The sequence below is a fragment of the Mastigoproctus giganteus genome, chromosome 11 (genome assembly GCF_048544385.1).
Source record: "Mastigoproctus giganteus isolate SK-2022 chromosome 11, ASM4854438v1, whole genome shotgun sequence".
Taxonomy (NCBI): Eukaryota; Metazoa; Arthropoda; class Arachnida; order Uropygi; family Thelyphonidae; genus Mastigoproctus; species Mastigoproctus giganteus.
Window position 1 is genome coordinate 168,870,283 of NC_143585.1, and position 15,807 is coordinate 168,886,089.

Sequence of the window (15,807 nt, forward strand, 5' to 3'; positions counted from 1 at the left end):
CTCTAGGGTTCAAACTTGCATTACATAAATTAACAGCAAGAAATGAATATCCAAAACTTCATGTTGTTGGTGATATTTTATGCACCAGTTTAACCATTATATCTCAATCTGTATTCTCTATCAGCATTCTGTTTCTAAAACAAATCGATATAACCTGCTGTTAGGAATTTTAAGATGGGATGCTGTACGTCATGTGATATCTAATTGTTTTTTAATTAAGTTACAACAGCCATTTTTGTCTTCATGCAGAGAAGCATATATAATAGTAACAGAACAAACAAAATTAATCTTATATTTCCTGTTTTCAAACACATCATTACAATGATATTACTACAAAATTATGATGATGCATAACCAAAGTGACGTATCTAACTAATTTTTTAAATAATAACTTCTTTTTTTTGTTTTTATACAGGATTTATCAACTACAGTTGTAACTTGCTGCCCATACTTGGTAACAATGTATTTTCAGGTCTTTTGATTTCAGCCTTTCTTTAGCATTTTTTTAAATTTTATTTTTCTCTCATCAGTGAGACCAAGTGATGAAGTTACCAATGGCAAATTCTAAATAGGAAGTATTCAAGGACGTAACCAAAGACGCTAATAGGCTTTTGATTCCAAGAAAGATATAGCATTCAACTTAAATTCAGTTTAAGTTTTCAACTTAAATGGATGTCAGATGAACTATTGAGACATGTGGCAGAGAAGAAAAATGCATGAGATGCATATAAATTATCAGATGATACAGAAACCTATGGTATATACAAATTAGTCTGTAATCAAGTCACAAAGGTGTTTAGGCAAGCTAAGGCAATTTATGATAAATCTCTGGCAAAGAAAAACACCAAAGACTTCTGTGCTTATATTAATATCACATTGGGCCACTTGATGTGTATGGGCTGACTATTGATGACCCTGCTCAAGTTGCAGTCAAATTGAACAGGTATTTTGCATCTACATTCAAACATAAGGAACATAAGGAATTCTTTAGGGAAGGTGATGCCAGAAGTTTATCAAACTATAACTAGGAGCTAAATGACTTTGCGATAATTAAAAGGAAAGTAGAGGAGAAACTGTTGAAGATTGACATAAAAGAGGTACCTGAGGTGGATGAAATTAACCAATTATATTAAAGGAGGGAGCAAAGAAGGTAAGCAAACTGCCATAATTACGAGAGCATCCATGGATTCTGGAGAGGTCATATGGACTGGAGATGTGCAAATGAATCCCCAATTCATAAATGGGGATCAAAAGGCAACATGAGTAATTACAGACCTGTTAACTTAATGTCTGTTCCAGGGAAAATAATAGAATCACCAGTTAAAGTACTGCAAGGCTATCTAGACAGGCACATGCAATTATACTGCAATCACAGCATGGATTTGTTAATGGGAAGTCTTGTCTAACTAATCTGATAGGTTACTATGATGCAGTGACCTATCAGTTGGTCACTCACTGCATCAAATATTGCAAAAAATATTTTTGCATCACATTATGCAAAAAATAATTTTGACATCATATACTTGGATTTCAGGAAGGCAATTTCGATACTGTTGCACATAAAAGATGGTAAAATGAATGGATAAATGGATAAAGTGGATGGATAAAGCGGAAGAAAACAGAGTGGTTACCAATGGGCACTGTTCTTAGTGGTCTAATGTTATTAGTGGAGTTCCCTAGGGTTCTGTGCTGAGTCCATTGTTGTTTTCAACATTTATCAATAATATCGATGAACGTATATCAGACTTCGGGTCAAAGTTTGCAGATGATACAAAGATTGGTAGCATGGTTAATGATAATCATCAGAGTGAGCTACTGCAACGAGATCTAGGAAAATTGGGTTGATGGGATGAGAAATGGAAGTTGAACACTGGCAAATGCAAAGTACTGCATATGGGTAGCAGTAACCCCTATGTAACTTATCAACTGTACATTCAGGGTAGTGAAGAATGAAAAAGATCTGGGAGTAACTGTAGTCAGAGATGATTGGTTGGTTTTTTTTTTTTTTTTTTTTTTTTTTTAGGAGCATTAGCAACTAAGGCCATATTGCTCCGGGATATGCGGTGGTCATTCCTTGACCTTTCCGCATCCTCCGTATTAGGTGGTCACGGGCTCAAACCCCAGTCTAATCAAGAAGCGTGTGCTACGCACTGCTGCTCCTACCCACCTGGCTATGGTTGTTATGTTGTTGTTATTTGGTTTTTAGGAGCATTAGCAACTAAGGCCATATTGCTCCGGTGCGGTGGTCATTCCCTGACCTTTCCGCATCCTCCGTATTTGGTGGTGATGGGCTCGAACCCCGGTCTAATCAAGAAGCGTGTGCTACGCGCTGCTGCTCCTTCCCACCTGGCTACGGAGGCGCCTGCCCTAGCTATGGAGGCACCATCAGTCAGACATGAAATTCTCTGAGCAGTGCAGACATGTTGCCAGGACAGCTCATGAGGTTTTGTCAATAATATACAGAAACTTTGCTGGCACGGATAAGGAGATGATTATCCCTTTGTATAAAGCCATAGTTAGGCTGCATCTTGAGTACTGTATACAGATCTGGAAGCCTCACATTAGGAAGGATGTTGATCAATTGGAACAGGTGCAGAAAAGGGCAACCAAACTTGTTAAAGGAACAAAATGATGCTCTTACCTATAAAGGCTTCAATTCTGAAAATTGCAGCATCTCGAGGCTAGGCACCTGCGGGAAAACTGATTGAGGTGTTTAAAGCCTCGAATGGTATTAAAATTGAATGCCATTAAAATTCAGCCTACTTGAAAGTAAGCTGAATTTTAATGGCATTCTCCCACTTGCTGAGACTACATACATGAAGGAGCATAAATTTCAGTTGAGTAAGGCTGGTTGAGGATAGATGCATGGAAGTTTGCTTTCAGCCAGCAGGTAATTAACTGTTGTAACAGGCTTCCATCTGTTGTGTAGTGGATGGATTGAAGAAATTCAAGGAAGAACTAGATGAATTCCTGCTGCTATATAAGCTTGCTTTCTTGCATCATCATTTCCATTACTACTACTAAGCACATAAATCCTTATTTCTATAAGCTTATTTTAACATTAGTAAAATTACAATTCAATGTGCAAGATACATTTATAAATTTATCTACAAGAGAAATTTTTATTTTTGCATCCTATAACTGTGCAGTGAAGCATCCTTTTTCACAAAGCTACAGATATATATTAGAGATTAACACTGTACCTACCGTGTTTTTTGCTTTATATTATCATCCATATAACATAGGTGCTGAAGATAAGCTGCAGCATTAGCCCGAACTATGTTATTTGGGTGTGCAAGAAATTCTACAACTTCATGTAAATCTGGATCTCTCCACCGAACATCTGGAGAACAAAAGGTGGGAACAGGGAGGAGGGGGGGGGGAATGTTTTACATAAACTTCAAAAATTAACATAAAATTTATCATAATATATTTTCTGAATACATTCAACCATTACCATAAATGTAATGCTAGATTTTACATGAAAACTAATCAGTATATACATAATCAATTTACTATCCTCTTTATTAGACACTTCAGCGAAGGTAAAGAAAGCCAACACAAGAACTGTGGGAAACTTCGGGGAAAACTTATGGGGCAAACTCGTTACCTGCTACCGCAGTTTCTCCCTGCATTCTTGGTAAACAGATGGTGTTTGTTATTGGTAGGGCAGTAGAAGTCGATAATGATGTACTGATTAGTTTTTTTCTCATTATTAAAAATAGATTACTGGAGTGCATGAGCGTAATGCCTTCGGGACTGAAATTTACTTATCGTTACACTCTCCAGACTGCCTCAGCCTTCCCGCAGTTTTAAAATAGGAAGGCGACTTCTACAGATGGTGCGCGTTATCAGTAGTGGCAGTAGAAGTTGTTTTCCTATTTTAAAACAGTAGGAAGAGGGGGATAAACACCCTAAGACTGAGGCAGTCTGGAAGGTGTACCCGTAGGTAAATTTCAGAGGTGAAGGCATTACACTCATGAACTCCAATAATCTGCTTTTAATAATGAGAAAAAACTAATCAATACAAAATCTAATAGATAACAATTATCGACTTCTACTGCCACTACCGATGACGTGCACCATCTGTTTACTGAGAATGCAGGGAGAAACTGCGGTAGCGGGTAATGACTTTGCCCGGTAAAGTTTCCGAAGTTACTCGTGGTTTTCGTGTTGGTATTCTTTACCTTACACTTCAAAAACATCAGATCACAATCCACATGTGTGGATTGTGATCTGAGGTGTTTGATTTCATTCATAAAGAGACTTTCTGCTCTCACTGAAGATTGAGTACTTGGCACTTGACTTTCTACCCTCACCTCACAGAAGGCAAAAAGTCCCTCCATGATCAAAAAAGAATACAGTTAAAATACACAAATTTTGATTGAATTTCAAATACTGCAAACACCCCTGAAAACATATAGATTTGTACAATATGCACTACATCAGTCTGATTTAAAATGTCAGCAACTTGGTTCTATTCAAATAATAACTTAAAGTCGGCCCCTTTCACAATCAGCCATGTGGTAGGCAATGGCATACCACCACATTACCTGATGCCACAGAGACCACAACAAAAACAACTCCAAAAACTGCTGTTAATCAGATCCCGGATGCCACTGTCAGCCCTGCAAAATTAAATTTAAGAAAGAAGAGGGTAAATGTGGCCACATGGAACTTAAAAAGTTTAAAAGAAGGCAAGATGGATATGGTCATCAATGAAATGAATAGGTATAAAATTGACATTTTAGGAGCAACCGAAATCATGTGGACAGGACAAGGTCATTTCAAAACTGGAAATGGGTTTTTGGTTGTTTTTTCTGGGAGTGACCAAGTAAAAGAACACAGTGTCGCTGTCATTTTGAATAAGGAATGTTCACGGTCTCTTCTTGGATACAATCCTATTAATAGTAGAATGATGATGGTTAGACTTCAGAGCCAGCCAGTTAATCTCACAGTTTTAGTTGCATATGCACCGACATCAACATCCGCAGATGAAGATATGGACATTTATTACGAAAATCTCCAATCAGCTCTTGATCTGGTCCCAAAAAAAGAATGTTCTGATACTCATGGGTGATTTTAATGAAAAAGTAAGCAAGACAGTTTCTTCTAGTCTGGAATGTGGTAGGTTTGGTCTTGGCACTAGAAATGAACGGGATGAATGTTTAATTGAATTATGTCATCTGAACAGTCTTGTAATAGGTAATACCTGCTTTCAGTAGGACCCGAGAAAACTCTACACGTGGAAATCTCGTGATCATAAAACAAGGAATCAGATTGATTTCATCCTTATTCAGCAAAGGTGGCATTCCAGTGTAATCACAGCAAAAACACTTCCTGGAGCACATTGTGGCAGTGATCATCATCTACTCCACATCATTCTCAAGCTGAAGCTGAAAAAGATCATGAATAAGGTTTTCCCTAGAAGCATGAATGTAGAAAATATTCCAAACGATTATATACTTCAAACAGGCAATCGTTTTAAGCTCTATTTGAACTAGATGACAATATGCTGCCTGAGGAAATGTGGGAAAATACAAAAAGCATTATTAAGTATTCAGCAAATAGATACATTATAGAAAGGTCAAAGGTCAGGAAGTCATGGATTACAGAAGCCACTTTTAAACTTATTTAACAGAGAACTGCAAAAACCCAGGGTGTACAAGGAAACAAAGAGGATCAGGAACTAAGCAAAGTCATTAAGCACTGTTTAAGCCAGGACAAACAGGATTATATCAATCAAAAGTGTAAAGAAATCACATACGACAACAAATGAAACAACACTAAAAAGATCTATAATGTAATTAAGTCCTTAAGACAAAAGTTCTGACTAAAACTTAATGTAATTAAGGACTCCAAAGGAGAAATTTTAACAGAGGGGAACACAATTAAAGAAAGGTCAAAAGAATACTGTGAGCAGTTCTTCTGAACACCTGCTGATACTAATGATCTGTTACCCCTTTTCAAGAGTGTGATCATGAACCAGTTCCACTGAAGGAAGAAGTCGGAAAAGCCATCAGAGAACTGACATGTGGCAAATCACCTGCCTGTTGTTGTTATGGGGGTTTCACGACGCATAAGCTACTTGGCTATAATGCGCCTATTCGTTTATTATAAAAAGGACATCAGAAAGTCTTGTACAGTCGTTGTTATTTTTGGTGGTGGTTTAGGGATTTATTAGGCGCATCGGCAACTATGGCCATAGTGCACCTACTGTACATAGTGTACAGTAGTCAGAAAGGTCCTTAATCAGAAAAGATTAAAAATTCCATTTTGCTTGAGGAAGCGGAAAAATTCAGAAATACTGGCTTTGTCACCAATCAAATTCTCTGGAGTTAATGGTTGATGAAGGTTAACCAGTGATTGCAGGGTTGAAATTCTGTCTTGTTTATAATAGAGGCAGTCAAGGAGAATGTGTTTAACAGTCATATTTATATAACAATGTGGACACTGTGGTGGAATCTCCTGTAAGTAAATGAAGGTGGGTTAGGTGAGTATGACCTATTCTTGCTCTTGAAAGGATTACTTCTCATCTTGATGCATGGAAACTAGAGTGGCAGATTTTTGGATCCTGTTTAATCTGCAAAAGAGTTTATTATATTAGTTTGAGAATGCCATAGTGCTGCCCATTCTGATAGGCATGCAGCATTAATCATTAGTGCATTGTCTGATGCGGGAACAGGGATATTGATTAAATCTAAGGTGGTTCGGTTTTTTGCAGCATTATCGGCCAGTTCATTGCCCAAAATACCAGAATGTGCTGGTATCCAACAGAAGATAACTAGTTGGTGGCATTCTTCAATCTGCAGTAATAATCTTCTAATTTCATTAATTACAGGGCGAACTTTATCTGAGGAATTACACAATGCCTTGACTGACCTGAGGGAATCAGTGTAAATTACAGATTTTAAAGACTGGTCAGAAGAGAAATTTTGTAAAGCTAGTTTAATTGCAAATAATTCAGCTGAAAAGATACTGAATTCAGATGGAAGGGACGCTGATACAATTGCACTCGGAAACACTGCAGCTGCTCCAATGTTTGAATTGGATTTAGAGCCATCTGTGTATATTGGTAAAAAATCAATTATTTTTGAGTAGAACTGCATGAAGTTGTCTGATATTTGATCCTTGCAAAATATTCTTTCCCCATTGAAGGTGGGTCATACCCACCTTCAATGGGGAAAGATTCAAGAAGGCAAAGACCAGCTGGTTTTACTATGCTAGCTTTATTTCTGTACATATTTTCTAATGGTGGATTCAAAAGGTATGAATATGCTGCGAGGCACAACTTTGTATCTTGACAGAGTACTTCAGCAATAGTGATTTCCTACATAAAGATAGCGGGGGGCTCATGAGCATCAATGTAAAGGCTGTGTGCTGGCGATGTTCTGAAAGCACCAAGTGCAATCCGTAGTGAACTGTGTTGAACTGGAACAAGCCAGCATAATGCCCTCTTCCTGGCAGAATCATAAATGGGAGCTCCATAATCAAGACGGGATCCATAATCAAGATGCCAAAGATTTCCCGTAATCTGTCTTCACCTGCCTAACCTCCTTTGTGACTTGATTACAGACTAGCTTCATAGGTCTGTGTCGCCTGATAATTTATATGCATCCCATGCATTTTTCTTCTCTGCCATGAGTCTCATTAATTCATCTGACATCCATTTAGGCCTGAACCTTGAACAGTATTTCTTAGTTGGTATGAAAAGCCTAGTAACCTCCAATATTAAGTCCCTGAAGGCTTCCCATTTAGAATTCACCATCAGTAACATCATCCCAATGTATAGAATTTAAAAACTGTCTGAGACCTCTGTGGTCACCTTTACAAAAACCCTTCCCTTTACCCTTGATTGTAGTTACATCTTTAAGTAAATCTCACATCAGTACACTGTGATCAGTCACCTAGTGGTTCCTTTATTTGTAAATTCATAATGCATGCGTCATCACTGCTGATAATCAGTTCAACGGTATTACTGCCTCTGGTTGCCCCTTGAACATTTTTCTGTAGAAAACAATCCTCCAATAAATCCACAAAAGTCTTGCCAGCTTTCGAGTGACCAACCCACAAGTTCCAGTCAATATCTGGAAAGTTAAAATCCCCCCCCCCTTTACAAGACATTCTGATTTACTATTTCTCTGCAAAAATGTTCATTGTACTCATCAGTGTTATTAGGCCTATAACATACTCCTACTCTCATTTTCCCTTTCCCAGTGTTTATGCCACACCAAACAGACTCAACATTGCACTGTCCACTCGTGTCAACTGAATGCACTTCCTTAGATTTTATGTTTCTTAACTAACAGCATGACCCCGCCTCCCTTCCTACCCTGTCTGTCCTTTCTGTACACATTGTACACCCAAAATTCCAATTCTGCACTGCTTATATCTGTGTGACACCATGTCTCTGATATCCTAACAATATCTGCCTTTGATGTCTTGATCAGCAATTTTTAATCTTTATGCCAAAGATATCATAAGTGAAGATTAGGATGATTTAGAGACTGGCATCAAAATTGGAGGACGCAAGATAAACAACCTTTGTTATACAGATGATACTGTGGTAATTTGCAATTCTAAAAATCATCTTAAAGAAACTGAGGAGAGTATGTGAAGCAAATAAGAAAAAAGGATTGTTTCTGAATGTGTGTAAAACTAAAATTATGGTGATTGGTGATAATCTTGGTTCCAATAAAGTGAAGGTTAATGGGCAAGATATCAAAGAAGTTGATGAATTTGATTACTTAGGGTCAAGAATAAATAAAAATAGTGACTGCTCAAGCAATATAAAGAGATGACAACAATTGCTAAAATGTGGTCACTGATCTGACAAAATTACGGAGAAATCAAGATCTGCCCCTAAAGACGAAACTGAGAATCATTGATTCGTTAATTTTTCCGGTTGCCATTTATGGATGTGAAGGATGGAGTCTGAAAAGAGTTGACAGGAAGAAAACTGAGGGATCTGAAATGTGGTGTTACAGGAGAATACTATTATTTCTTACTTGGATCGAAGAACAAATGAGTGGGTATTGAATAAAACTGGCAGGCCTAAAATTCTTCTTCACAGCATCAACAAAAGAAAACTCAAGTTTTTTGTTCATATAGTAAGAAGGAAAAACTTTCTGTTGAAGAATATAATGGAAGGAAAAATCGAGGGTAAGAGGTGAATAGGAAGACCTGCAACTAGGTGGAAGGATGGGAACAGTGAACTTCTGGGCATGACACTTTGCAATGCCGCTCGTAGAGCACATGATTGATGCAGTTGGAGGAATTTGTTGGTGGCAACAACAGCTCCTCGGGAAGCTATGTGACTGGAAGAAGAATGACTACTTTACTATAAGTTGTTGTTGATATAATGTTTAACAATACAAGAGCTACTGAAGCCAAACTGTGTCTGTCATAGGTTATTTAATACATTATATCTATTTAATTATATTGAAGAGTATAAGCCAATATGCTTCAAATATGTGAACAGTTCTTCTATATTGGCTTGATTTCTGAGGAAATTGAATAAAATCTGAGCTTCATTCAATCTGCAGAATGATTTAAAGTTGCTAGAGCAGATGGATGAGTAAAGTGGAGAAGTCTCCCAGAAAGTGATGACTAAGAGTTGAGTGGCACAGGATGTGCACTGTTGGTGGGTTTTCTCCCAATAATAAAAACAGGTGTGTAAGATGAGTGTGTCCAATTCTCAGTCTTGCCAATACCACTTCTTCTTGTCTGTTCCATCTAAACCCAGAGAGCCACAACTTGGGATCTTGTTTTTTCTGGAAAAAGTTTGTTGGTGGCATTACTTTGTGAGATCTGTGACCAGTTATGGTAACATGCCTTGTGAATTATAATCCATATAAGGAACCTGAACCTATTGTGAGAATGTGGCAATACATTGTTTAGTGGCAAAATCAACACTCTTGGAATTTCTTGGAATTCCGGAATGTCCCAGGATCCAACAAAATGTTACTGATTGTTTGAATTTGCTGCAGGAGAGTAACTGGTAGTGAATGGTTTTCAGTGTTGGATGAGAGGAAGAGAAATTTTAATTTATGGTAATGATTGCACTGAGAGAGTCAGTATAGATTAGAGCACATGAAATGGAATATTCAACAATCTGGTAAAGTGTTAGTTTTATGATATATAGTTCGGCAGTAAAGATACTGCACTCAGCTGGTAATGAAGCAGTAACTGTGAATGAAGAAAAGACTGTCACAGCACCTACCACATTGTCAGTTTTCTATCCATCTGTGTATATTGTACAGGCAGGGCCAGCCACAAGCATGTGCAACCGGTGTTGAACAGGGCCCTGCGCTCAAATGGTCTAAATTAGTTCTACTCAAAATATTGTCCGTGAACCAATGCCATTCTGCAATGAATAATTTTTCATTTTTCTAGTAATTCATTTTTATTGCATTTTAAAAAATTATTGGTCCACGATAGATTGGAAATAAAAGGAAATGGTCCTTAAAAACAGATAGTTTGAGAAGCACTGGTCTAAATAATATCATCCGCATCTTTTCTGCATTTCTATCAACAAACCTACCGCTTGTCTTAATGTCTAGTTACATTATCGTCACTCCAAGAGTGCTTGCTGTTGTTTTTTTTTGGCGCAAGGGCTACTATGACCAAATTGCGCCTATTTCTGTGGAGAGACACTGTACAGATCAGTAAAGCGAATTTATAAGAGCATATATATTAGCATTAGTAGAGGCATTAGATGCAAGAAAGCACAGATCAGTAAAGCGAATTTATAAGAGCATATATATTAGCATTAGTAGAGGCATTAGATGCAAGAAAGCAAGCTTATGCAGCATCAGCCAAAAAAAATAAATAAATAAATAAAAAATAACCACTTCCGCTTCACCCCTCTGCTCGTTCGAACTACCTGTCCAGCTGAGCCTTAAACTTATTTAGGCTATCAACTTCCACAACAAGGGATGGAAGTCTGTTCCACCAACCAACCACCCGCTGGCTAAAGACAAATTTCCACACGTCTATCCTACATCTGTCTTTCCTTAATTTGAATTTATGCCCTCTCAGGTGATTATTCTGAGCAAGAGGAAGAATCCCATCAGCATTGAGCATGCTCAAACCATTCAAGGCTTTATACACCTCTATCAGATCACCTCACTGGTGCCTAGTCTCCAGACACTGTAATTTGCAAAACTTAAGCCTTTCTTCATAAGAGCACCCCTTTGTTCCATTCACTAATCTTGTTGCCCTTCTCTGTACTCGTTCCAGCAGCTCTACATCCTTCTTGAAATGAGGCCTCCAGACCTGTATACAGTACTCTAGGTGTGGCCTGACCATTGCCTTATACAAGGGAATAATCACCTCCTTATCCCTGCTAGAAAAATTCCTATATATCATTGACAATACACCATGAGCTACTCTTGCAGCCTGTCTGCACTGTTCAGAGAACTTCATATCTGCCTGCACAACCACCCGATTAATATATATATTAATCTGTTTCAGAAAGTGAAAAAATACGGGTAGATTAGAGTTGTCTCCAAGAATATGTCTTAGTTGAAGAGATTCATTCAAGTTATGGAGGATCTAAATGATGTTAATCTGACAGACTGATAATGATCGCACTCTATAAGAATATGTTTTATAGTTAGTGGTGGATTATTTCCTTGCAATAAATAGAGATGTGTAAGGTGGGTATGTCCAATACGTGCCCTGGCAAGTACAACCTCTTCATGCCTGTTTGAGCGGAAACTAGATTTCCATACCTGCGTATTCTGTTTTATATTTCGTAACTTGTTATTTAACTGATTATGCCAAATTTCTCTCCATTTTTCATTGCATATTCGGTGAATGGTTAATTTATAGTCTGTGAAAGGAATCTGGATATTGTCATTGTCAGTGGGATTTCTTGTTGCTTTATCTGCATGCTCATTTCCTGGTATTCCAGTGTGCCCTGGGATCCAACAAAAAGTAACACTGCTTATTTTTATGAAGATCCAATATTTGAGTTCTTATTAGATTTATCAATGGATGTGGAGAGCGAGAATTGCCATGGAGCGCTGTCACTGCACTCAAAGAGTCTGTACATATTATGTCTTTGGTGTGGAGTTAGTAGCAATGAAAGTCAAACCCATCTTAATGGCATAGAGTTCTGCAGTGAAAACACTGCATTCCTGAGGCAACGAGACAAGAGACTGTTGATGTTGGTAGAACCACAGCAGCTCCCACAGCTGTGTCACTTTTGGAGCCATCAGTATAAATTTGCAGAGTTTGTGCATTTGCCAAGGAGTGGGCTGCATGTATTTTCTGAAAAGTTTCATTGTTCAGGAATTGTTTCCCCAACGTTGAAAGTAATAATCGCATGAAGGTATGCATGCTTTCCATGGAGGTTGCACGATTTCTCTATCTCGATGAATATTGGTCAAATGCATATTCCACTGATGAATTAGTTCTTGTAGGCGGATTCCTGTAGGTTTGATTTCATGAGGTTTATTTCTAAAAAGGTTTACCCACTGGGGATCATAGAGGTGTGATCAGATAGGATGATATGGAAAAACTATTTATTTTAACTGCATAGTTGAGGAGAAGCATCTTTCTCCGAAGGTGGAGTGGAGGTTCATTGGCTTCTATATATAGGCTTTGGATTGGCGAAGTCCGGAATGCCCCAAGAGCAATCCTGAGCGCACTATGTTGTACTGTGTCAAGACAGGCCAACAGAGTCTTTCAAGCGGAATCATAAACTGGAGTGCCATAATCTAATCGCGACCTTATTAAAGCTCAGTATAGATGGAGCAAAGTATAGCAATCAGCTCTCCATGTCATGGATGAGATAACTTTAAGTATATTCAGCTTTTTCATACAGATAGTTCGTGTTTGTAGTATATGCTTCTGGAATGTCAGTTTGGTGTCAAATGTCATGCCCAAGAATTGGATATTGCTAGTGATTGGTATTGGTTTATTTCCCAATGATAATTCGGGTTCTGGATGTAACTGACGTTTTTTACAAAAGTGAATGGCTACAGTTTTGGTTGCGGATAGACGATAACCATTATGTGAAGTCCATGACACTATTTTGTTTATGGAAAGTTGCAGTTGTCGTTCAATGGAACACATATTCTGTGAATGGCAGAATATTGCAAGATCATCAGCATACAGATAGATGTCTACGTTACCCAAAATGTTGGGCACTAAATTGTTTATCCTGAGAGCAAAGAGTGTAGCACTCAATACCGATCCCTGTGGTGCACTTTCTCTTTGGACAAAACATTGTGAAAGAGCATTACGGTATCTCACTTGAAAAGTTCTATTTTTAAGGTAACTCTCTATAATCATTGGGAGTCGACCTCTGAGTCTTATGGCATAGAGGTCTTGTAGAATGCCACAGCGCCAGGTGGTGTCAAATGCTTTTTCAATATCTAGGCACACCATGACAAAATGTTCTTTTCGGATAAAGGCGTTTCGTATGTTACACTCGGCTTTCACCATCAAGTGTAATGTGGATCGGTTTTTGCAGAAGCCGTATTTATTACAGTTAATGACTGAATGGGATTCTATGTACCATACAAGTCTATTGTGTATCATCTTTTCTAATGTCTTGCCCAAGCAGCTGGTAAGGGATATTGGTCTATAGTTGCATGGATTCGTCTGATCTTTTCCAGCTTTAGAAAAAGCTAGCACTGTTGAATGACACCATGAGCGAGGATAGTGGCTTTCGGAGAAGAGTAGATTCAGAAACAGCAATAGGGAATTTAATGCCTTTTTGTCTAGATGAGGTAATAAATCCTATCAGGACCTGATGCCCCATTTGTTGATTTTTTTAGAGCGTCCTGTAGCTCCAAAAATGTAAACTACTGATTATATGGATATGTTAGTTTTGTGCTGAAATTTAATTCGCATTTCTCAGCCCTTCTTTTATGTTGCTGAAAGGATGATTCATATGCAGCAATATCTGAGATTTTGGCAAAATTTTCTGCAAGAGCATTGGCTATTTCAATTGGAGAAGATAAGTCTTGTCCGTTCCATCTCAGTATTGTATAGGGCGTTGGTAAGAATCTTCCATTCAGTTTTTTTATTTTATTCCAGATTATTCTGCTATTGGTATCTTTCATTATAGTAGAGGCAAACTGGATCCAAGAATCTTTTTTAGCCTTTTTCCTTACAAAACGTGCTTTTGCTTTAAGTTTTTTGAAATTTATAAGGTTCTCCATTGTTGGGTGTTTTCGAAACAGGTTCCATGCCCGGTTTTTCTCTTTTTTGACAAGCTGGCACGCATCACTCCACCACAAATTTGCATGTTTAGAGGAACCAGTACGGATTTTGGGTATAGCCTTGGCTGCGGCATTTAGGATCTCAGTTGTGATGTGTTGTGTGGCATCATTGACGGATTGAGGTCTGATAATTTCGTTGTCGAATGAGATATTAGAAGCAAACAATTTCCAATCTGCCTTGAAAAATTTCCATTTTAAGTGCATATTATTTGCCTGAGGGATTCTAGATGTTTGGATTTCACAAATTATCGGATAATGGTCACTGTTTAGGGGATTATCCATTGTTGACCAGCGAATGAGTGGATACAATGTTGGAGAGCAGATTGTTAAGTCTATAGCTGTAGTTGTTCTAGTAGCAAAATGAATGTATCTGCACCAGTGTTCAGCAGTGTTAGATTACATTTGTCAAGTAGCAATTCCAGAATTTTTCCTCGTCTGTCTGTATGTGGGGAGCCCCAGAGTGGATGGTGGGCATTAAAATCCCCCAATAAACAAAAGGGGGGAAGGATCTGCAGCAGAAGTTCTTCTAGATCATTATAATTATATACTTTGTTTGGTGATAGGTAGATTGAAACTATTGTTAACAGGATTCCTAAGGAGACACGTACTGCTACTGCTTCTAAGGGGGGTCTGCAGTGGAATATGTTTAGTAGGAATTCTTGAGTTTACAAGAATGGCCACACCTCCACGCACAGTGTTATTGTTATTTCTGTTATGCTGATATATAGTATAGTTCTTGATTTTTGGGATTACTTGTGGTGGTAGACTAGTTTCTTGTAAACATATGCTTACCGGACTGTACTGTTGGATTAGGTCATAGATATCATCAATGTTGCTACGTAGGCCTCTACAGTTCCACTGTATGATGGGATCCATTATTTGTTTTTAGTAGTTGGGTTTGGTTCAGTCTGCCTTTTAGGTCCAGTCTGTTTCTGTCTCTCCAATTTTATTCTTTCTTTTTTCGAGAAAATAAGTCGTCCGGTGTCCATGTCATCTTCTGCGTGTAGATCTAAGATTGTCTCATCCTGGTTGATGTTTTCATCTGTATCCATATTTGTTAAATTTGGCTGAGTTTTCTGCATTGGAGCTATTGTCTTAGTTTTTATGGTTTTTGAGGAAGACTGTGATGCAGTTGACGGTACTGTAATTGGTGTATTATTGGCACGATCTGTTGCATGTTGTTGTGTAGTAGATTGCTGTGAGGTTGAAAGTATTTTTCGGGCCCAATCTGAAATAGATATGGTTGGGGGAATTGACACGTCTGTTTGAGTGGTGGCTGACTGGAATTTCTTTGCTGCTGTTGCATAGGTATATTTTGGTGTCGTAAGCATAATTTGCTTCTTTGCCTCCTGGTAAGTCACTTTCTGCTCTACTCTGTATTTTTGTATTTTTTTCCTGTTTTCCATAGTTCACAGGTCCTTGAATAAGTGGGATGTTGGCCTTGACAGTTCGGACAATGTGGTGTTTCAGCATCACATTCCGTTTGTGTGTGAAGAGTGCTTGCGTGAGTTGACTTGAATACTTCTGGAGGCAAGGAAATATCAAACAGGGCCAAGCAAGTAAATCCTGC

At 38.2% G+C, this 15,807-nt stretch overlaps 1 protein-coding gene across 5 annotated transcripts in view; it reads right to left on the bottom strand.

The window, feature by feature from the left end:
• LOC150078563 (catenin delta-2-like) overlaps positions 1-15,807 on the bottom strand; it is a 666,545-nt gene that overhangs the window by 319,589 nt on the left and 331,149 nt on the right. For all 5 annotated transcript variants that reach the window (XR_016547633.1, XM_090385058.1, XM_090385056.1 and 2 more), the window contains exon 9: positions 3,208-3,343. Coding sequence is in view for 4 of the 5 variants with exons in the window: in XM_090385058.1 (XP_090241184.1) it covers positions 3,208-3,343 (136 nt within the window). In the remaining variant the exon portion in view is untranslated. The remainder of the gene's footprint in view (positions 1-3,207; positions 3,344-15,807) is intronic.